We start from the raw sequence: 24836 nt of genomic DNA on the forward strand, positions 1-24836 counted from the left end.
CAGAGTGAGACCCTGCTGAAAAAAAAAAAAGTGCAATAATGGTAGCAAATATGGTATTTGCCATAATTAATAGCATAATAGTAGCTTGCTGCTAAATAAAAGAGATTACTACTGATAATCTGTCTTCTTCAGTAGCAAAGTTGGTGTGCCTGTGATTTGTTGAGATTCATGTCAGTGTTCCTCAAGCAGTGACAATAACTGGTAGTACCCAGAAAAATCCTTGCTGGAATGCCGTTTGAGATAGCTTTGTATTTTCCTAAGTTACTAAGGCATTAATGGAATATTTAGTTTAAATTAAATATCCTTATGAGAAAGTGTTTTTGTTTGTTTTTATGGTGGTGGAAACTTTTAGGAAGACATGAAAGACTCATCTGATCTAGATGACCTGTTGAGATTTATTTTAATTTTAAATGTTATAACCAGCAGAGGTTTCACAAATAACCCCTGTAGTATTATAATTCATATCTTATTCCAGTTACAGAAGAAAGCAGGATATTCATTTTCTAACTTTTATACTACTGTTTGATGCTTATTAGAAGGAAAGCATATTAAGAAACAGACTTCCCCTCAAACAAACAAAACCGTAAAACAGCTGTCTGGCCTTTTCAGTTGATTCTAGTGATAGTAAAGTCCCTAATCATAGGAAGTTCAGACATAGGGAATTAGATATTCTCATTTAATGCAATCCTCTTTACCATGTGGAACAGTGCACTCAAAGTCTTTAACCATAATGCCAAAAAGGAGATAGGAAAACTCTTTTTCTTGGAAATATTGTTTGCTCATTTTTGAGAGTAGAAAGTAAAGCCATTGGATATTGAAGGATAATCAAGAATCTATTGGTATTATGCATATTTACACTTCTGTAGAGATAGATTTCAAACACTGGTTAAGAGTGGTTAGAATCTTTCAATTGCTTAAGAATTGTAAGAATCTTAAGTATTTAGAAATTGAACATAGAGACCCTGTTGAAGAATGCCTGTAAAGCTGAGTAATGCATTATATTATAAATGAGTTCCTTTTGGCTCTTCAGCAATTTTGACTTTTTCTACCTCTTTTCTTATGGCCATATCTTAATTTTGTTGTTGTTGTTGTTGAGACCGAGTGTTGTTCTGCTGCCCAGGCTGGATGGAGTGCAGTGGCACAATCTCGGCTCACTGCAAACTCCGTCTCCCAGGTTCACGCCATTCTCCTGCCTCAGTCTCCTGAGTAGCTGGGACTACAGGTGCCCGCCACCATGCCTGGCTAATTTTTTTTTTTTTTTGTATTGTTAGTAGAGACGGGGTTTCACCATGTTGGCCAGAATGGTCTTAAACTCCTGACCTTGTGATCTGCACGCCTCAGCATCCCAAAGTGCTAAGATTACAGGCGTGAGCTGCTGCACCTGGCCCTTAATTTTTATAATAGCAAAACTGTACTTTGTAAGTGTTTGAAAAAATGTTAGCAACTTCAAAGATAAAATGCAAACGAAACTAAAAATTAGATCATGTAATGAAAGAGCACCACATTGGGAATCTTTAGAGCTGAAGAATTAAAACACACTTGACACTTTCTTAATTTTCTTACTCTAATAGAATGTATGAAATCTGGAACTGGAATCTTACTGGTATTTTTTTTACATTGTAATTATACTAATAAACATCTTTGACTGTGACATTGGAATTTATAGTGCAATAGGAGAGATTTATTATAAGTCAGTGCTTTAGAAGAAAAATGGGATTATTGCGGAAGTGAACTTCATGTTAAGCAAATGTACTCGCATACCATTTGTTCCAGTTAGTTTTGAGCTTTAACTTGTCTTTAGGTTTTCTTTAAAAAACAGAGAGGGTTCTTATTAAATTCAGACTCCTGACAGATCTTTGTAATATTATTGAGTCAACTACAAAGTAACTACTTTACCTTGAAATGTGCAAAAGGAATCAATAGGCTTACAAAACTGCCTTTTAAAAAATGTTTGTAATCATATTTTTCCTGGTAGCCTGAATATCAATGTGTATGACCTTTCTTGATTTCTTTCTTTCTTTGGTTTTGTTGCAATATTAAAGTCCCTTATAGTTAGAGAGTATTTGAGTATTTTGGTTTTGATTTCTTTTTTTTCCCCTGCGCCAGCCTCTTACTTTTTTTTTTTTTTTTGGTAAAGAAGTACTACTTACAAGGAATTTTCCTTAGGGTGTCTTTATTTTTCAACTCAATCAACTTTTGCCATGATCTTCTTTTTCTTTTTGTTAAAGTTAATTCTATAAGAAAATTTATCTTTTAAACTTTTGGTGTGAAATGCCATAGAAATGCTAAATAAATCTACAGTGGACATCCAGTGGTGAAATACAAGTAAAATCCCTTTCTCCTTTAATTTGACCTTATTCAGCTGTGGTTGGCATTTGAGCTCTTCATGTGCCTTCCTTAAATGAGGTTGCATTTTCATTTGAAATACAGTCATGTGTCATTTAAGGATGGGGCTATGCTCTGAGAACTATGTCAGACAATTTTGTTGTACAAACATCATAAATGTACTTACACAGACCTACATAGTGTAGCCTTCTACACACATAGGCTATATGGTAAAGCCTGTTGCTTCTAGGCTACAAACCTGTACAGAATGTTACCATACTGAATGCTGTAGGCAATTGTAACACAGTGGTAAGGATTTGTGTTATGTGAACATAGAAAAAATACAATAGAAATACGGTATAGAAGATAAAATTCATATACCTGTGTAGGAGGCTTACCATGAATGGGACTTGAGGGGCTGAAAGTTGCTCTGAGTGCCTCAGTGAATGACTGGTGAGTAAATGTGAAGACGTAGGACATTACTATATACCGCTGTCGACTTTATAAACACTGTATACTTTTTGACTCCTTTAGAACACTTAGCTTAAAGCACAAACACATTGTAAAGCTGTACAAAAATATTTTCTTTATATTCTTATTCATTAAGTGTTTTTCTCGTTTTGAAATCCTTTCTTAATGTTTAAAACTTTTTTGGTAAAAACTAAGACATGAATACACACGTTAGCCTAGCTCTACACAGGGTCAGGATCATCAAGACATTAGTAGGTGATAGGAAATTTTCAGCTTCATTTTAAGCTTTTTTTTTTTTTTGAGATGGAATCCTGCTCTGTTGCCCAGGCTAGAGTGCAGTGGTGTGATTTCGGCTCACTACAACCTCCACCTCCCTGGTTCAAGTGGTTCTCCTGCCTCAGCCTCCTGAGTAGCTGGGATTACAGGCACACACCATCATGTCTAGCTCATTGTTTTTGTACTTTTTAGTAGAGACAGGATTTCACCATGTTGGTCAGGTTGGTCTCAAACCCCTGACCTTAGGTGATCTGCCCACCTCGGTCTCCCAAAGTGCTGGCATGAACCACCACACCTGGCCTAATTATAATCTCATGAGAGTACCGTAGTATACATGGTCCATTCTTGACCAAAACCTTATGTGGTGCATGACTTTATACATTTCCATCTGGAAACTGAAGTATTCAAATATATGTAAACTATTTGGAATTTTGTAAATGATATCCATTTATGTTATGTCACTTAAAATCTGCGACTGAAGTTGATTTTTGCCATTGTTGAGTAAGTCTTTCATTTCTTTAAATAATTTTCTCTGTAATTAGTTGAATTGGTAATATGCCAAAATGCTTTATTAATAGAAATATGCAATTTTATTGTCTTATGACTTGTATTTGCTTTAGTGGTTTGTTTTATTATTAACTACAATGAGGATTCTTTGTAAACTTATAAACCTCCAATGTGGAGGCTTAAGGGACTATGTAAATGTTAGCATTTGTCCTTGCATTAGATAAAAATGGCTAGGGTTTATTTCCTCGCCACTCGGCTAAATAATTTGCAGATAATAATTTCTCATCTAACTTTTAAGACAATTTTTAAGATTAATATTATTACCTATCATTTGCAGATGAGGAAACAAAGGCACAGAGATTTTAACTTAGCCCAAGTTGCAGAGCTAGTAATTAGTGGAGCAAGGACCTGAACCCAGAGATGTTTATTGAGAATGACAATACTGTAGTAAGACTTTCTGTTTAGAAAAATTATTTTCTTTGAATGCACTACAAAAATGACCCAGACTGTATAGTTTAATTACAGATATTCCAAGGTTAACTATGAAAATACTTGTTGTTTCAGTGGGCCCAATTTTAAATTAATAAATAGTACATTATAACCTAAAGGACTAATTACAATTTATTCACTTTTTGAGCATGATTATTTTTAGTTATCATTAATTTGAGACTCAGCAATGGTTTTGTTTCAGAAATATTTAATTTAATTGTCGTCAATCATAGTAACCAACCTTAGATTATTACATTTGTAGTTGAATGAGCATAAATTTAAATGTCTAAGTCTTTGGAGGTAATTATCTAATTATATGTTCATATTTCTAGCATGATTAAGTGGCAATGTTTAATTCATTTTAGAGGTAATTTTATTCCATGTGGGGATATGTATTCTAAATCATTATACCTTTCTGTTTATAGAAAACATTTAATTAACACGCTCAAGTTTTATTTGGAAGTTTAGTAATATTGCACTGTTATATCACATCACTACTTAAGATGTTATTTTGGAAAACACCATTATTTATTAATCTTAACAAATTGCATTTTATTTTAGTATATTCACAATTAAGTATATTCACAATTTAGTATATTCACAATTAATCAATGAATATGACTTTATAATGCTTTGATCTTATGGAGTGCTGGCGAGTATTATTTTCTATGTTTTAGTCCAGAAAATGTATAAAGTATTATTAACCTTGATAAAATTAGAATGCCTGAAACTGCAAAGGGTAAAGCATATTTGTCAATTTTATCTTTTGCTAGCAAAAGCCTGGCCAGTTGCCAAAATGTGGTTAGGGAGGTATATGCACTTTACAAGGATTATTGTTAAGGGTGCCAACAAGGAAAATCACTGTGATAGATGAAACAAGATGCTACTTTATGGTGGTTTTATCTTATTTTAGGGGTAAAGTCAGAGTATCAAAGCAAACCAAAATCATCAAGATCATTTCTGTGATGGAAATAGAATTCATCTGTTTTTCTGATCTGTGTCCCGTGACAAGGAACATAGAATCCTTGTGGAATTTAGAAAATCATTTATCTGTGAAGAATTTTGATTTGGGGTTTCTAAGCTGTGTCATGGCTAAAAGTCTTAAAAACAGGCAACTTTAATTGGAGAGAGGGTTTGACAAAATCTTGGGAATCAGATGGGTATGTATTATGATGTAACTATTAGCTTAATAAATACTAAGGCCCTGTTTATTCCCTAGAGGGAAACAGGTCATTGAAATATTTCCCCCCTCAAAGAGTTGAATAAATTATAGTGATTAAATTTAGTTGCATATTACATGTATTTGTATTTATTTACCATTTGATAAAATGTTATATAACTGAGCAATTTCCTATCTTTGTTTGCTACAGCACATTAAAAATCAGTTTAAATTACTATTATGATATCCTGTATCTAAATTTAAACTAAGATTTTGTGATGAAAGTTGAGCTTATGAAGATTGTATCAATTACATTTTTTTTTTTTTGAGGTGGAGTTTCGCTTTTGTTGCCCAGGCTGGAGTACAATGGTGTGATTTCGGCTCACTGCAACCTCTGCCTCCCCTGGTTTAAGCAATTCTCCTGCTCTAGCCTCCCAAGTAGCTGGGATTACAGGTGTGTGCCACCATGCCTGTCTAGTTTTGTATTTTTGGTAGAGACAGGGTTTCACCACGTTGGTCAGGCTGGTCTCAGACTCCTGACCTCAAGTGTCCACCTGCCTCGGCCTCCCAAAGTGCTGGCATTATAGGCATGAGCCACTGTGACTGTCAGTTGCATTTTCAATTACATAAAGTTTATACATATTATATTGAAAGTAACAAAAAATACAAGAAAAAAGTGTTTTCATTAGTATTTTGGTGTATGCCTTTCATATTTTTAAGTGTACCTATTTACGTATATATACATGCATAGTAGTAATTTATCATATGTATATTAAAAATAGTGTCATGTTTTACAGTATTGTACCCCTCTTTATTTTGTTATCTTCAGTTTTTTAAATTGTTAAATTATTTTTCTGTAATGTTCTCATATTTACATACTGACCTAAGTCTCAAATGACTTACTGTGATTTTAATATTTAATTAAACTTCATATCTTCTGCCAATGATCCAATATTAAATGAGCCTAGACACTGATTTTCTAACGTATCTCCTGATGACTTCATGGTTATATAAATATTAGAGTAAATTGCCAAATGTAGAAAAATGGGTTAAGATACCCTCTCCTATGTTGCAGTGACAAATAACTCTAAACAGTGGGCTTACAACAGCAAGTGATTTCTCACACATGTATAGTCATCATGGGTCAGCTGTGTGCTGCTTCATATGTCCATACCCTATGATTGAGGCTGATAGAGCGTGCTTTGTCTGGAACGCTGTTGGTCTTGTTTTATTTTTTTATTATTTATTTTTATTTTTATTTTTATAATTTTTTGAGACAGAGTCTCGCTCTCTTGCCCAGGCTGGAGTGCAATGGCATGATCTCTGCTCACTGCAAGCTCTGCCTCCCAGGTTCACGCCATTCTCCTGCCTCAGCCTCCCTAGTAGCTGAGACTGCAGGTGCCTGCCGTCACTCCCGGCTAATTTTTTGTATTTTTAGTAGAGATGGAGTTTCACTGTGTTAGCCAGGATGGTCTTGATCTCCTGACCTCGTGATCCACCCACCTCGGCCTCCCAAAGTGCTGGGATTACAGGCGTGAGCCACCGCGCCTGGCCGGTCTTGTTTTAAAGGTGTCTACATGTTCTTTTCTCCGATAGGAAGTGACATTTTACTTCCAGTCACATTTCATTGGCTAAAGCAAGTAACTTGACCATTCCTGATTTTCACAGGACGGGGAATATACAATCCTCTTTCCAAAAAGGACACCACCAATTTACATCGTCAAATTGGGTATCAGTGGAACAGGAGAATATACTTCCCCTCTGGGAGGTGGAACAAATAGTTTGACCAATAATAAAATCTGTAGTAACTTATCTTTTTCATTATATAATGTATAAAAATAATCTGCTTTCTAGTTATAGCCACATTGGCCAAATTTGGTGTAACTTTACGTTCTCACATCCGCAGCCTTCTTCCCTAGTTTGGTCAGTAGGGTTGAAAATACTTTATCTCCAGGAGCCGTATGTCTGGTTGATGCTTTACTTTCTTGTTCTAGAGGTTTTTTTAAGTATAAAAGAAAAAGGTTATTCCCTGTATTATGCTGTTTGTTGTTTAAGAAAATTTGAATGTTCTAGAATATGTGTACTCAATGTCTACCACATTCCACAGAGCGTTTTCTAGGCTTTAGAAGCCATATTCCTGACATTTTAAGGCATCACCACGAGATGGCGATCTCGCTCATTTAGAAGGTTAGAACAACTATGTTTTTCCTCAGGTGAATGGGTTGGTTACAGAGGGATCAGAAGTGTAAATTACACTAATTTTATAGCAAGCTCTTTGTAACCAAAATGGTACTATTTACTGAGTATGTATATATTCATGTACATATATACACATACACTCATACAGGAAAATTCCATTTGAAGCAAACCTATAAAATGCTATGTTTTGCTATGTTACTTCCCTAGAATATATATTTGTTTTTCAACTGTTACTGCCTGAACAAATACAGGGGTTTTCCTTAGCGCAATTCCTCAAGAAATTGCCCAGAGACTTGAGTCCATCCCTCTGCCTTGTCCCAACAGTACTTTGAATATGCTTCCAACGGTTGCTGAAAGTGTGGTTTAGTTGTGAGCCTTCATCTTTGCTTTAACAACTCTGTATTACTCAGCTTCACTCTCTTTTTCTTTAATTAATACAAGTGAAGAGTGGTTAAAAATTATATATTTCACTCAGATATGTTAAAAAATAATTTTCATGATTTATCGCACAATGGGAAAGCCGGTACCAACCCTTTTAGAAATCTCACTCAATGATTATTGCCAGTGGTAACTTTGTTCTACCCTCTTTTACTTCAAAACAACATAGCATAATAACTGAAAACATTTTAAAACCATAGATGAAATAGTGTAGTTCTTCTTAGAAAACAATCACTGAGTTCAATTGTTAATCTACTTTTTGGTGTTCCTAAAATAATATTCTTTCCATCATATTTTTCTGCTCTGACTTAGGGTTTGTGGCCCTCTATCATATAATTCAAATACCTTGTAGGATTTAATAATTAATGGAAATAGAAAATATATGGCTAGAATGTGCATTTATAGAAAGTAAATATTTAATATACACTCTGAGTAATGTAAAAGTAAATTTTGACATAATACTCTATCATATTAAGGAAAACTGTTATAAGCCAGTTCTTTTAAAATCATTTTTAACTTAGCATATCATTGTATCTTTTACTCACAGGTGAAATCATATTAAACCTTGGTTGGTGGCGGGCGCCTGTAGTCCCAGCTACTTGGGAGGCTGAGGCAGGAGAATGGCGTGAACCTGGGAGGTGGAGCTTGCAGTGAGCTGAGATCCGGCCACTGCACTCCTGCCCGGGCGACAGAGTGAGACTCCGTCTCAAAAAAAAAAAAAAAAAAACCTTGGTTAGAATTCCACTGAAGATTTAAATGAGCTATCACGATATAGCCAGAATGACCTCTTGTATTTCTTTAATTAGACAGTTATAGTTTGTATATGTGATTCCCAAACAGATCAGAGAAGGTTGCTTCACAGCCTAGAATCCTTCAGAAGCTTCTCATGGCTTTCTATTACAATAGTTGGCAAGTATATTGAGCCAAAGAACCCTTTCTTTAAACAAAATCTTATACAAAACTTCATAGAAAACATTAAAGCAAATTCCAGTTTAAAGAAGCATGGGAGTTGGGAGTCCACTAATTCAAGCTTCCTCTTCAAATTTTGCCCAGGCTGGTCTTGGACTCTTGGCCTCAAGCAGTCTGCCCACCTCAGCCACCCAAAGTGCTGAGATTACAGGCATTCACCACCACGCCCAGCTGGATACCAATTTTTTAAAGATGACATTTTTTATTTAAATTAGGCACATAAGTGTCTTCTTACATAGCAGCTAAGATCTCCCTAACTAGGGAGAGGTAGCTACAGGTGCTGTATTATTGAGCTTGATATCTTGATATACTGTTGTGATAGGGTGGGTTGCTGTTACAAATATTAGAAAGGTGATACTATGCTAGGCAGTCAAATTTTAAGATCTACAGGGAAATTTAAGTGCTGTTGTTGCTAACTTATAAAAGGAAAGATATTTAAGTCCATTGCTTTTTGAAAGTTTAAAAAAAGCAACAGCCCAGTGTGTCTTGAATTATATAAAATTCCCAGCTACTTGGGAGGCTGAGGCAGGAGAATGGCGTGAACCTGGGAGGCGGAGCTTGCAGTGAGCTGAGATCCGGCCACTGCACTCCAGCCTGGGCGACAGAGCGAGACTCCGTCTCAAAAAAAAAAAAAAAAAAAAAAAAAAAAAAAAAAATTCTATACTACAATGGAGTGCTATAGAATTAATCATTTCTTTACAAATATTTATTTTTTTATTAGTACATTTAATAAGTGATGACAGTGATCCTACTTTCACACAAGGGATCTCGAGTTGTGCCTTCTTCAATTTTTGATGTTGAAAGTGTATCCTTAAATAATACCGAAGCTCTTATTGGACTTTAATATAGGTAGAAAACAACTATTTAAGTATGTTAAAGTAACTTACTGACTTTATGGAGTTTGATAAATAAGAGAAATATTGGTTTTACATTTCCATGGTGATTTACCAGTTAGTAGATTTTATGGAAAATCTGAAGACATTGTTACTGATACTACTGTAGTATAGAGTTTAGAAGAAGGTTTTAGATTCAGAAGAAGGGCTCACATTTGGCATAAACCTATTTACTAGTTCCATGACTTTGGGGAAATAACTTCTCTGATTCTTAGTTTTCTCATGTAAAACAAGAATGGTAATAATATATACCTCACTGGATTATAAAGAATCAAATAAACTAATGTAATTATAAAATGCATGAGTTATAATGATAATAATGGTACTTAGTTGTTACTCAAGTAATTTTTCCCCCTAGTGATTGTAGGAGAAATAACAACAGCAGTTATAATGGCCAGCATTTGTTGAATAGTTACAATATGAGAGGCACTGTCCTACGTGTATAAGAAAATATGTGGAACATTCCCCATAGCAAACATCTGCTGTCCAGAATTTTTTCCCCCATGGACGTACTTCTAAAATTAAGATAGAAATCAGTAGTAAAATACTTAATGCACAAAAAGTCATCCAATGAATAAATTTTAAGAAAACACTCAAAACTTTGTTTTATTTACATTTAAGTCTAAAATAACCTAAATTTATTTCCCCAATTTTAAATTTGACCTTCAGATTCTGTTAAATAATTGAATTTTATTGAGTTGGTATTTGATTTACTTTTATTAAAAGTAGTTAATATATAACATTCACGTTAAATAATGGCCATTTAAATTTTGTAGTACAGTGAAAATATTAATGTAATAGTATTTTAATTATTAACAGGCATATTTACCCTATTATTCAATTATATCACCAAAACAATTCTCGAAGTTGGAAGCTTTTTCAATAGTTTTTATTTAAATGTTAGAAACCCAACTATATGAAGCCCTTTATAAATTATTCACATTTTTTCAAATTCTTAGACATTTGTTTTAGGTAATTCTCAAATGATTTTAAAACAGCATTTGAATTCTAAGTGATAGTTTTTTACAACTTAATTCATAGCTTGACTCACTTAAAATATTGCCAGGGAATTCAGCAACTTTTTGGACCTCCACATAGCTGGGGTTGTTAGCTCTGCCAAGTTTTTGAGTATGCTATAGCTGGTATGGTCCAACAGAAGGGCCCATGTGTATTCTGTCCCCTTGTATTTCTTAGGTATTTGCTAAGAGAGTGTAGAGGTCATATAAGAGCTGATTTTGTTATAGCAGCATCATGATGGTTGTCATTTGCAGGTAGTTCTGTGTCTTGAGGTCTGCAGTGCAGCCAAATGCAGTTTGCTTTATACTCTGAGAAAACATTACTACCATGTTACTGCTTACATGCTGTGTGTCACAATAAATCTGGCTACCACTTGTCTGTTTTGTACTTTCCTGAGTATATTTTCCAGTTGAGAGGGTTTTTATGGTTCTCTTTACTATCCTCCTTTTTTTTTTTTTTGTCATTTAAAATGTGTTTTAACTATTTGTTTCCCACTGTTATCTAACATGTTTAGTCTATCACAAAGAGTTTTGTGCTTTATATGTGAGGCTTAGAACAAATAGCATTCAACATATTTTGAATACTTTTATGAAGTTGCTTTTTATCCCATTATATTTTATTATTGATCACTTTCAGTTAGTTTACTGGGAAGAATTAGCTTTTTTATTTTATATTGACACCATTTAGGAAGACATTTTCAAAGGCATATGTGAGAATAAGGTACAGATAATCATGAGGCATTATACAACAAAATCTTATAGGATACTTGGAAATTTTTAAGGTGAGTTTTCATTGCCCATTTGCCCCATTTGTTGTTAATCATCTGTCACATGGACTGTTTATAAAAGTAACGTGTTTTATACTTTTCTTTGTTAAAATTTCCTTTTATCTTTTTCAAGTGTGATAAAATGATTTTAAAAATTATACATATTTGTGTGTATATATGTAAGTAAATAAATGAGGCAGAAATAGTATAGACCCTCATAAGTTGTCATATATTTAAAGAACACTCTGTAATGACATTACATGTAGAAGTGTAATTATTATATTAACCATGCCTTTTATATTTGTGTAGTCTTTTACCATTTATAGGATACCTTAACATCTGTTGTCTTACTAGACATGTGAGTTCTAACTAGGACTGCCATTTATTTAACCCTGAAAGTGGGTAAGTTATTTGAGCTTCAGCTTCAGTTTATTAATATGTCACCTACGTTACTACAAAACAATAAAAGATAGTATCCCTAAGGAAGATTACTTTAAATTACATAACTGTATAGTTAAATTCCTCATATAAAATATAGGATACCAAGATCGAAATTTATTCACATATAAACTGTACTATATACCAACATCTTTTATTATTGTATTTTTATTGTAAATTATCTAATTTTTTGTGTGTGTTTTTTTTTTTTTTTTTTTTGAGATGGAGTCCCACTCTGTTGCCCAGGCTGGAGTGCAGTGGCGCGATCTCTGCTCACTGCAAGCTCCGCTGCCTCCCAGGTTCACGCCATTCTCCTGCCTCAGCCTCCAGAGTAGCCCGCCACCACACCCAGCTAATTTTTTTTTTTTTTTTTTTTAAGTAGAGACAGGATTTCACCGTGTTAGCTAGGATGGTCTCGATCTCCCGACCTCATGATCTTTCTGCCTTGGCCTCCCAAAGTGCTGGGATTACAGGCATGAGCCACTGTGCCCGGCCCTAATTGTTTTATCTTACAGATTTTCGGGCTTTATTATAAAATATATTATTCTTTAGTTTCATTCCTAACTTGCTTACCCAGCCCTTTTGTAAATTTGGGTGTTATATCATTTTATGTTTGTGGTTTCTGTGACAACCTGTACAGTTTGATCCACCTAGCAAGTATGTAATTAATTATTAATTAATGTAATTTTTTAGTTGTTGTAACAGTAGGGCTGAAAATAGCCTTATTTCCTTTTTAAACATTAATTTTACTAAGCTTTTAAACTAAATTTATTGTAATCTAGAGATGTTTATTTAAAGAAACAGACAGCAATAAGTTTATTTTTCTTTAAATATTCTATTTTTTCCCCCGACTCAGGAAATGTAGCCTAGTTCTTATAACACTTGTGTTGTTGTCTTTCCTTTCGTTTTGTATGACTAACTTTTTATACCAAATTGAATAAGCCATTAGCTTTTAGTGTGTAGGAATGTAGATCCATAGATATTTCCCATTAGACAAAAGAAAATCTATAAAAGCAATATCCCCTGGGGCTTGGTCTTCCTAGCGGCCTAATGGTCTAAAGCACTGCTATACTGTACCCTTATGAGAAAGAACTATGTTGGGTGATTCGCTTGGCATCCAGAAATCTTAGTTGAAGAGATATGCATACCCTTTAAGATAACTTTAATGTTTGTACTGTACCACATTTATTAATTAAATATTCCAATTCAGGGAATTCATTTCATAAATTTTTTATTTCAAAAACCATTTCTAAACAGAATGATACACTTTGTATCTCTTATGCAGTTTTCAACTAGAGTTTGCTGAAACAATGAGAGATACTATATTTAGATAGCCACATTGTTCAGGTTTTTTTTCTAAATAATTTTACTTCAAAAAAACCTCCATTGGTGATAGTTATACAACTCTATGAATACATGCTGAATTGTACACTTTAAAAGAGTGAATTGTTTAGTATGTGGATTATATCTCAATAGAGCTCTTATTTAAAAAAATTTTCATTGCACAAAATGTTTTCATAGGTGTGAAGTAATAGAATTTCAATTTATTTTATAATTAATTAAAAATTATTACCTTAATAAACATTTGAAGCTTTAGAAATATAAAATTATGTATGACTTAAAATAATTTTTGCTGTTATTCAGTAGTAACACATGCTTATTATAGAAACTTCAGAAACTATGGATAAGAAAAAATACATTTAAAAAATGTGTGGGTCATTTAATTTTCACATCTACCATGTATTCTATTCCTAAGCTTTTCCTATACTTGACTACTTCCTTTGTATCCGTACCTTTCTTGCCAGCTTTTATTAATAGTAAATAGCTTTTCATGATCATTTCAGGAAACAATAAAATGTTAGTATTTTCTTATAGGAGTAGTTAAATGAAAGCATTGTTTTTTTTCCTTAACAGAGAAAATGAAGGTAAGCAATGACATTATTATCTAAAAAGAAATGCAATAAAGATATTATAGAATAGCTTTTGAAATACAGTCATTTTGGAATACTATTGTAAAAATTCACTTTAAAACATTTTGGATTTAAAATGAAAACTGGAAATCTTTGATAAATAATATTGTGACATTGGTTCTTGTGTAGGTAGAATATTTTTTTCTGCTCTTTAAAAGACTCTTGTTATCATATCTAGCCTTAACTTTCTAACAGCTAAAATTGTTCACAACACTGTTTAAAGATAAATTCATATCAAGCTTTGAATTTTTCTTCTTGGTAAATATTAAGACCTGAGTACAAAATGAGGGCTGTATTGTGGATTAAGTGAAATATCTCAAGGCTGTGCTGTTCTGATAACTGAACCTGAAGTGACCTTTCTCAGACACAATTACAGAGCTGTATGTTTTTCCTTTAATTTCATCAGGGGTTTAATTAGTATACAAATAAAACTTCCCTTATCTTCCTTTCTACCTAATTGGCTTGTCTTCACTTATATATGAAGTATGTGAAAGTGGGCTGTAATTAGGGTGACCGTGTTAACCTTTTTTCCTCAAATGTACTGTTGCTTAAAGGCCTCAAGGCCTAAAAACAGTGCTTTGGATTATTGCTTTGCAATCACTATGGCTGTCCCATAGGTTTTCTCATGAGCAGAAGGGCTTTGGGTGCTGCAGGTTCCCACTGCTTAACAGGATCTTCATTCTTCTCCCCACTAAATGTTTATTGATTATCTCGCTGTTCCAGGCTCAGCCTCCAACAACTTAATATCAGGTGACAGTCGGGAGAGTTCTCCAAGTAATTAGAGTTGAGCATTGGGGGAACAATTAGGAGCAGAGTTATTAAACTTGATTTATCCTATTCTCTCCTGAACAGTTTCTTGGATATCAGAACATCACACTTTCACAATCTACCCTGGTTGAGAAATTAGTGGCTAACCTGCTGCTTATCATTGTTGCCTTGCTGCCTAGAGGCGCACCCTCTTGGTTTCAGTCATTCAGTTGGAAATATTAGAGTCCATAAAGTTTATCATGGGTTTTAATTAGATCAATCTGAACAGGAGAAAAGAAAAGCTGAATTTAAAATTATATGTGATATATGGATATATATTTGTAAATATATATGTGATATGTACATATATATGTACACAAATGTATTTTTCTTTAAAGCTCAGTGTTAGGATTTTTAAATATTCTGTTTTTGTTATTTAAAAAAGATTAGGTATTAGGGAAAAGACATATTCTTGAATCGTGGTTTATGTCTTGGTGTTTTACACCCATCCCCATCAATCTTAGGGCCCACTGATGTATTTCATGATGTCATTCTCCTCTTTTCAAATGAGAATTCTGTAAGTTATGATCTCTTTTTCCAAAAAACTATATTATCTTTTTGTTTTCATACTCAAGGAAGTGTGAATTATATCGCTTTCTTTAGACCACTTTTTGTTTCTTTTCTATGCCCTTGAAATAGTGTAAGCGTTAGAAGAGTTTGATGACTCCTGTCGTTTGCCCCTGAGACATGAAAATGAAGGAATGGAAATGAGAAGATTTAGCTATGTAGTAGAAATTCTAATGTTATGAGTTATATCTTCTTTGAAAGGCTATGATAGGATGGTTGAAAAGTCAAGTGTGGGTTTCAAAGTCATGGACTCCCTCAGATTGGATCAGCAAGCTTCAATCTGGATAAGGTTAGAGATAATATACTGAATGCTGGATAGTCCCCTCACAAATATGCACCTCTAGTCATAAGAGTTACTGAGCAGAAGAATTTGAATGGATTGGCACAAGTGTATTGTTTTTGTTGGAAGAATTCAAGCTTTATCCATAACTGGTGGTGGACAATTAGTTTGATCTTCATATTTGAAAAATTGTTTTTTTGTTGTTTGAAAGATGTCAGAAATGCTGACTTTAAAAGGAACTCAAAAGGATTTTACTTTTTTAAATAAAGAAAGTTCATGATGCTTTAGTGCATTTATCTTAGCATTGGCGCAAAATTAGTAGGTTTAGTGTGGTTTTAGAAATTTATTCTTTGCCATGTTTTTAAAGTTGGTTTGAATCAGTGACTATTTCTGTGGTGCAACGTGTGTAAAGATCTGTTGATAGTGAAGATTTAAAATGAAATACAATGTCTCATAAGCAGTCATAGTTTGTTTAATTTTTTGATTTATATTTGTTTGACAGTAACTTGACTATTTGAAAAGTGAATTTTAAAACTTTTAATGTTTTAAAATACCTGGTTTGACTGATGTTGGTTTTCAATTCACCAGCAGTTAGAGGGAATTGATTGGTTTAGCATGTACGCAGCTTAAGTTTTTATATTATTCATTTTTTAAATACTACCCATTGTGAATGCACTGAAAGAATACTGTTAGAAGAGTTCTACACATGAAATTATAACATTTTTGTTTATTCTTTACTAGGTTTTTGAAGCACAGTGTGGATGTTAATGTGTGGCTAAACTGAGCAAGAAGAAAAAATTATGTGTACGCAGTCAATTATTTAGCTCACCATCCAACAAATTTAATAAAAAACTGTTTGATAAGCTTACTCTAGAAATTTTTTAGGCAAAGGAGTAAGAAGATTTTTAGTGCTAAGTGATCCTCTGATCCCTGTACTATTTTGCATCCTAGACTTTTAAGTGAGGTCTAAAAAAGACTTCTCTCAGTTGTGAGCTTCTGATTTTAAGCCTGCAATATAAAGTTGCGCAATTGCATCTTGAAATTTTGGCACTAAGTAAATATTTCAAATTAAAGTAGATAGCAAATATAAATCAACAGATTTTGTACTTCTGTGACTAAGAAAATATTTATAGAACACAAATAATTCTGAATGCAAGTATTATTTATAACTTTATTAGTTAAAACATGTTGATGCTATTTGTGTTGCGATCCTTGATGTAAGAGTTATTTACTGGGAAGCAAGTGAATTTTATTTTGGAGTCCAATTTGTTTGTTTGCTGAAATGTCTATAGCCACCTAACTATGTATTTATAAAGACAGTGGTGGTACTGTTTCATCTTGGGTTTACCATTTTCTTATAGATATCCTGGTCTATCATTTTCTCAATCACATGCATAGTTTGGGCATACAATAGTTCTTAACTCTAGTTCTATTTAGAATAAAATTGACTCTAAATTTCGTGTGCTTTCTACCCTGAAAACTTTATTTTTTCATCATTAAAAGAAAGTACAACTTGAGATTTTTATAATCAGATTATTTTTAGTAAGAATACAATTTATTTGCCTTGCAGTATTTTAAAAAATAAAATGGAACTGTATTTTGTAACCAAACATTTTCCAAAATCTTATCAGTTCTATCATTTCTAATTAGTAAGTATATAAAATTTTTGTAGAAAATTTGTTAAACTTTGATGTGTAATGACCCAAGTCTACTTCTCAGTCAGTCTGTATTCTTCTTTGTTTAATAGCCTATGGCATAAATTGAAGTTAATTATCAGGGCTGACAAGTAACTCTGTTTTCTGTCTGCTTGCAGAGTCTCTCCGAGGCAAAGATGGAGCTGAGAAGAAAAGATCAATCTCTGCGTCAGCTCAATAGACATCTTACCCAGCTGGAGCAGGACAAGCGTCGACTAGAGGAGAACATCCATGATGCAGAGAGTGCCCTCCGCATGGCAGCCAAGTGAGCATTTGGACCTTGGGGAGATCACTTAAAACAGACAAAAGATCAATTCTTACTTTCATGCTCCGGGTTTTAGCCCTGGATAATACAGTGTTAGAAAACAAAAGTACAGCTGTCTTTCTTTGAAATTCTCTGATATATCCTCAAAAAAGAAAAACTCTTAACATACTAAATGTATATTTTATTGAGAAACCTCAGAAAAGTATAAGCTTCTATAAAACCTCTAATTATGCTTATTTTGGGCTCCGTTGTAGTGTTACATGTTAGAAACTATGTTTTATTAATATGAAATGTAAGACTCTATATATAAGTTTTTCATAGTATCTTCTGTTATACATTCCTATTCTCTTCTGCCTCACTGTCTCTGAAAGTTTGCTCTACATATATTATTATATACTAATATTGCAAGTAATATTTCCATAAAGAAATGTTAGCATACAATCAGCATATGTATCATAGCATTTAAAAAACACAATAAAACATTGATCATGAAGACTCATTTAATTTTTATAGCTGTATATTCTAATATTTTAAGTAGAAAAATATACAGTTTTCAGAGTAGACCACTATGTAAATGTGATGAAAATGTCTTTCCTTTTTTTTTTTGAAACCAGGTAATCAAGTTGACATACATTATGAAGTTCACATTGAACAGTTCTCTTGGGCATTTTTATTTGTTCCTCATATCAAATTTCATGGAATACTTTAAGACAGTTCTTTGTGCAACAGCATGGCTTAAAGAAAGTCTATTTTCAAGGAATAAAGAAACATCTAATTTTGATAAACTCAGTGTTTTCTAAGTTTAGAATTCTGAATTTCTTTACTTGCAAAAATATGTTTATTAAATATTTTTTGAGAGAAACTCTTAAGCATAAAATATCATCAAATATGAATATAGTCTGTAAACTACAGAATGTGTATAAATCACTGAACAAGGAATCCGCAATCTTCAGATATTCATAAGCTTTGCCACTGGGTTTGTGACATTGCTCAAACATAATGAAAACATGAATTGACACAAGGCCAAAATATTGACGTATTTGAATAACCACTGATAGTTTTTTGGGAAATAGTAAAGCTATATAATGTTGCACCGCCATATAAGGTGTATGTTTTTGTCATTTTTTAAAATATAAGTTTGACTGAATCAGTTTTTGTTGTTATTGTTCACTCCCAGTTTCATCATGTCAAATGAGAGGCTTAGCCCAGGTAATTTCCAGTGAGTCTTATAGCACTGAGAAAATTCTGAGATGAATGAAAATAGGCTTATAAAACCTCTGGATTCAAATTGTATTTTCAAAACAGTGCTGCTAATTCAGTATTTTGACATGTCTATGATCTGTGACCATCGGCACATGTTTTTATAAAACTAAAGAAAGCTAATTTGAAATCTGGAGAACTAATACATTATTTACAGTTTTCAATTTCAATTTACAATTAGATTTTTATCTTCAGTATTTTCATTCAAACTTTTTATTTCATTATGAAGGCTAAATTCAGTATACTAGGCTGATAGGAGAAACTAGTAACTTTGCATATTCCTAGACAAGTCACGGAGGAGTTTTCTGTGTAATTATTATAGCATAAAAAGACTGTGTAGAAAGGAAAATACTATTTTGCATAGTATGGTCATTTATTATATATCCCCATCACTAAGATTTTTAAAGTCTTTTTCATTAGAAATAGAGGAATGAAGTTTTACCATTTACAGCATATTTTAAATGATCAATAATGTAATTGTAATTTTTTTCTTTCTTTTTCACTTTTTTACCTTTTTACTCTCCCCTACCCCGATTTAGGACAGGCAACAAAATTTAAGATATGTGTTAAATGTGGAAATGTATCAGTGAATATGGTTAGTTTTTGTACATTAAAAAGGAGAACAATGAATTAAAAATCAAAATTTAAAAAGGTAAAATAAATTAGAAAAAAAAAGGAGAACAATGAGATCAGACCCTTATTTTTTAATACTAGTGACTTATACTAAAATGTGTAACAGTTGTAGTAAGGTTTGAGTTTTACTAACACTTAATCTTTCTTTTATTTTTTCTAGAGACAAAGAATGTGTTGCAAATCACATGAGAGCAGTAGAAAATACGCTTCACAAGGTACTGTAATTTTTCTTTAATATTGTTCAATTTGTATCATGACACCTGGTCATTATTTTTATTAGCCACAAAGTACTTTAATTCATTTTGTAACTTAATAAATTAACAAAAAGATGCTATGCAGGTGACTGGAAATTTCCATTACATAGTGCTATATTGCATGCTTTTTTCAGAATTCACTTTATATATTTAATAAGACTATGAAAATAGTGGTTTCCCCAAACTGGTGTAATTGTACTTGGAATTATTTGCGGTCTTTGCTGAACAAAGCAGAGGTCATTAAGATTCTTATATGTCTCATAATGATAAAATGTTTGACCACATTGTCTAACCTCTTACCACTCTTAAACCAACAGTCCTATATATATATATGTATGGAGAGAAACATGTATTTTATTTAGTAATACTCATATATGTAAACTAGGTAGTAATGTTATTCAAATTGAAATTTTCTTTCTTACTTGTAAGAATATATTCTTAAAGTAGAAATTTAATTATTTAATATATTCTATTGTTTTCAGATTTGATTACTCCTGTATGATAAACTCTGAGTGTTAATTTGCAGTGATGAGCAGCATAATAAAAGTATTACGATATTTGTAAAAACATAATATATTTACTGACCATGTGTTTTGTTAGCACTCCACTCTGCATTGAAAGATGTGTTCATTATTTCATCATTCAAAAGCAGAGAAACATTATTTATGTGTTTCTGCTACTGTCTGATAGGCAAATTATTGGAAATGCAAACATTAAGTACTTTAAAGATACATGGAGTTTATGAATGAATCATATTTAGAATAACCTTGTAAATCAATTTTTTATATAATATCATTTTATACGTCACTTAAAATACCCTAAAACTAACTTTTTGAAGGACATATTAAATAAAAATTAGCAAACTAATAGTTAATGCATTTTAACATTTTAAAAACAACGGGCCCCTGTATTCTTTTCTATTTTTGAAAGTGACCAGCATTATTTCATGTTAACAAAAGTATTTTGGAAAAGAAAAATAATCTGAGTGCTATTTCCTAAGCCTCTTTGAAACTATGATTTCTCCCCCTTCCCATTTAAAAAAGTTTAGTTAGTCAGTATAGTTTAAATATAGTCACATTAAATTTATATGTGCCACAAATTTGAAATTTAGATTTGCAATGAAAGAGACATCTTTGGTATGTTTTTTTGAACTTGGAGGATAGAAAAGTCAGTTACGTCATATACATGGCACACCCTTTTATATAGTTAATGTTAACTTTGAAATCCAGTTGGTTTTTCATCATCCCAGTTGGAGAAAAAAAAAGTTAGACAGCAGCTAACTTGGGGAATGAACTTTGACATCAGGGAAAAACCATCACCAATATGAAATGTAAATGTTGTACTTTCTTCTTTTCTTATGGAAATGGCAAAATATATCATTTAAATATGATAAAGACTGATTGGAACACAATGATTAGAATCATACAGTTCTTCAGTTGTAGTTCATCTTTTGATTTTTGTGTCATACGGAAAGAAAGCTGTCTGTAAAGCTGGTCTATAGCCATTGTAGATTTACTTTTGCTTTATGGCTTTTTCTGTCTTTAGATTTAGTAGTTAATTATTTTGATTTATGTCTTTTTTTTTTTTTTTTTTTTTTTTTTTTTTTGAGACGGAGAGTTTTTCTGTGTTGCCCAGGCTGGAGTGCAGTGGCGCGATCTCGGCTCACTGCAAGCTCCACCTCACGGGTTTACGCCATTCTCCTGCCTCAGCCTCCCGAGTAGCTGGGACTACAGGCGTCCGCCACCACGCCCAGCTAATTTTTTATATTTTATTAGTAGAGACGGGGTTTCACCGTGTTAGCCAGGATGGTCTCGATCTCCTGACCCTGTGATCCGCCCACCTTGGCCTCCCAAAGTGCTGGGATTACAGGCGTGAGCCACCATGCCCGGCCTGATTTATGTCTTTAGAAAATTCTATTAATATAGTGGTTTTAAAATTATCAATTACTTTTCAAGCTTGAAGTGAAAACTTAGGAGAGGTAATTGGAGATAATTCTCTTTTCTGTGAGGTATGAGTGAGAATGAATGAGTGATAAGGAGGTGGCCCAGAGAGTCCTCTGAAGGTCTCAGGAAGATGCACGCTTACCTGTCTTCATGCCAGAGTTCAATAGGTTTATTTTTCTGGCTGCCTTGGACTTTCCATTGGCATTTTGCTGTCTTTGATGAAACAAAGAGTAGTATGGAAGGAGGGTCCAGGCTCACAGGATGGTAAAAATCGATATGGATACATCCAAACTCTTTAGCAAAGTTTACTGTGCATAGTAAAATAGTATGACTATTTATATTTCTTACTGTTTTAAACATATGTGTTTTCAAGGTTGGTACCATTCATTCTAGAGTAAAACTAAGTCTTACCCACTGAGTTGAATTTTAATAGTAACTTCTGACACTAACCAAATAGAAGAAAGAACTTGTTTTCCTGCAGACATTATTTCTTTTCTTGGATGTTAAGGAACTTAACCTGAACATATTTGTTTTTAGGAAAAACAATTACATTTTGTTTATACTTGTTAGCTTTTAAGCAACACATTTCATTCAACTTTTCAAATACTACAACTGTATTACACGGAACAGTTGATTAGATATTATTTTCAACATTCCATTTGGGACTGGTAACTATGTAATAAGGAAGGTCAGTCATTTCAGTTAAAAAACATAGTTTTTTTTTTTCAAAGAAATGTAAGTTTTATATTAATTTCATTTAGATATATATTTTTATGCCCATTTTTAATGTAGGTCAAAACTTAATTTTATAATACACTGTTTTGGGGGGGCCAATTTCAAGATATTGGAGATAAGAAACATAAGAACAAGAAGAAACAAAATCATCATAACTTTTCATGAGTTGCATTTTTAAAAACACACCCTTCTCTCTTGAGTTGAAGTTTTGGCTGCTTTTTATTTTTTTGGAAAATCGAAAACTGTTGAACTTGTTTTGAAAAAAACTCACCAGCTTAACCATTTTAAAGTGCACAGTTCAGTGGCTTTCAGTATGTGCACCCATCACAGCTAATTCTGGAACATTTACATCACTTCAAAAGAAACCCAGTACCCAAGAAGCAATTATTTCTTACATCCCTTTCCCCTACATCCCGGCAAACACTGACCTGCCTTCTGTCTCTATGCATTTTCCTGTTCGGGTCATTTCATGTAAATGGAATAATATAATATGTGGTTTTAGATGTCTGGCTTCTTTCATTTAGCATAGTTTATTCAAAGGTCATTCATGTTGTGGCATTTATTGATACATCATTCCCTTTTATGGCTGAATAATATGCCATTGTATAGTTATACCACATTTTGTTTAGGCATTCATCAGCTGATGGACACTGGATTGTTTCCACTTCTTGGTTATTATGAATAGTGAATGCTGTTGTGAAATTTTGTGTAAAAAATTTTTACACAAAAATTTTTTGTGTAAAAAATTTTTACACAAAAATTTTTTGTGTAAAAAATTTTTACATTTTTTAGGAGTGGAACTGCTGGATCATATAACAAAACTTTGATAACTTTTTGAGGAACCACAAAACTGTTTTCCACAGTGACTGCACCATTTTAAATCTGTACCATTATGGATAAGCATTCTAATTTTTCCACATCCTTGCTCACACTTGTTAGTTTCAATTTTTGTTAATGGCCATCCTAGTGGCTAGTATATAGTATCTCACTGTGGTTTTCATTTGCATTTTCCTAATGACTAACAATGTTGAACATGTTTTCATGTGGTTATTGATTATTTGTCTTCTTTGGAGAAATGTCTCCTCACATCCTTTGCCCATTTTTAAATCGGGTTGATTGTCTTTTTGTTGCTGAGTTTTAAGAGTTCTTTGCATATTCTGGATACTAGAATCTTGTTATATATATGATTTGAAAACATTGTCTCCCATCATGTAGGTTATCTTTTTACCTTATATTTAGATAGTGTCCTTTGGTGAACAGAAGTTTTACAATTTGATGAAATCTAATTGTTTTTTTCTTGCTGCTGCTTGTGTGTTTGGCCTCATATCTAAGGATCCATGTCCAAATGCAAAGTCATGAAGCTTTCCCCTGTGTTTTATTCTAAGAATTGTATAGTTTTAGCTCTTACATTTAGGTCTTTAGTCCATATAAAATAGATTTTATATAGTCTATCATGTAAAGACCCAACTTCATTCTTTTATATGGCAGTCCAATTATTCCAGCACTATTTGTTGAAAAGACTGTTCTTTTCCCATTGAATGATCATGTTGAATCATTCATATTCCTCTTGAAAATCAGTTGACTATAGATGTGTAGGTTTATTTCTGGACTCTCAATTCTATTCCATTGAATTGTATGTCTCTCGTCATATCAGTACCACGAGTTTTGATGACTGTGTTTTCTATTAAGTTTTGAAATTGAGAAATGTGAGATTTTGAAGTCTCAAGATTGTTCTGACTATTCAAGTTCTCTCATAAAATTCCATGTGAATTTTGGGATCAGCTTGTCCATTTCTGCAAAAGAAGGCAATGGAATTTTGAAAGCTGCTGTGGTGAATTTATAAATCAATTTGGGGAGTATTGTCATCTTAACAATATTAAGTGTTGCAATTCATGAACAGAGAATGCCTTTCTACTTGTTTAGATCTTCCTTAATTTCTCTCAACAGTGTTTTGTGGTTTTCAGTGTACAAGTTATGCATCTTCTTGGTTAAGTTTATTCTTTATTTTATAATTTGCAATGCTCTTTTAAATGGAACTGTTTTCTTAAGTCTAATTTTTTATTCTTAATTGCTGGTGTGCAGAAGTACTACTGATTTTTGTATGTTTATCTTTTATGTGTTCATCTTGTCTCCTAAAAAACTGCTGAATTTATTAACTCTAGTAGTTTTTGTGTGCATGTATAGCTTCTGTAGGATTTTCTACATGTAAGATTATGTTATCTATGAATGTAGTTTTACTTAGTTCTTTCTAATTTGGATGCCTTTAGTTTCTTTTTCTTATCTAATTATCTGGCTGGAACATCCAGTATGGTGTTGAATAGACATGTCGAGAGCAGACACCTTTGTTTTCTTCTTAATCTTAAGGGGAAAGTTTTTGGTCTTACACCATTGAGCATGATATTAGCTGTGGGTTTTTTCATAGATCCTCTTTATCAGTTTGAGAAAGTGCTCTTCCGTTCCTAGTTTTTTGAGTGTTTTTTA

The 24836-nt window shown here is 32.8% G+C and overlaps 1 protein-coding gene across 1 annotated transcript in view; it reads left to right on the top strand.

Moving 5' to 3' along the window:
- Window positions 1-24836, top strand: part of CCDC171 (coiled-coil domain containing 171) — a 399166-nt gene that overhangs the window by 257658 nt on the left and 116672 nt on the right. Inside the window, exons 22-23 of the mRNA XM_030920340.1 lie at window positions 17385-17530; window positions 19584-19638. Of these exons, the coding sequence (XP_030776200.1) occupies window positions 17385-17530; window positions 19584-19638 (201 nt within the window). The remainder of the gene's footprint in view (window positions 1-17384; window positions 17531-19583; window positions 19639-24836) is intronic.

The sequence above is a fragment of the Rhinopithecus roxellana genome, chromosome 16, assembly GCF_007565055.1.
Source record: "Rhinopithecus roxellana isolate Shanxi Qingling chromosome 16, ASM756505v1, whole genome shotgun sequence".
Lineage (NCBI taxonomy): Eukaryota > Metazoa > Chordata > Mammalia > Primates > Cercopithecidae > Rhinopithecus > Rhinopithecus roxellana.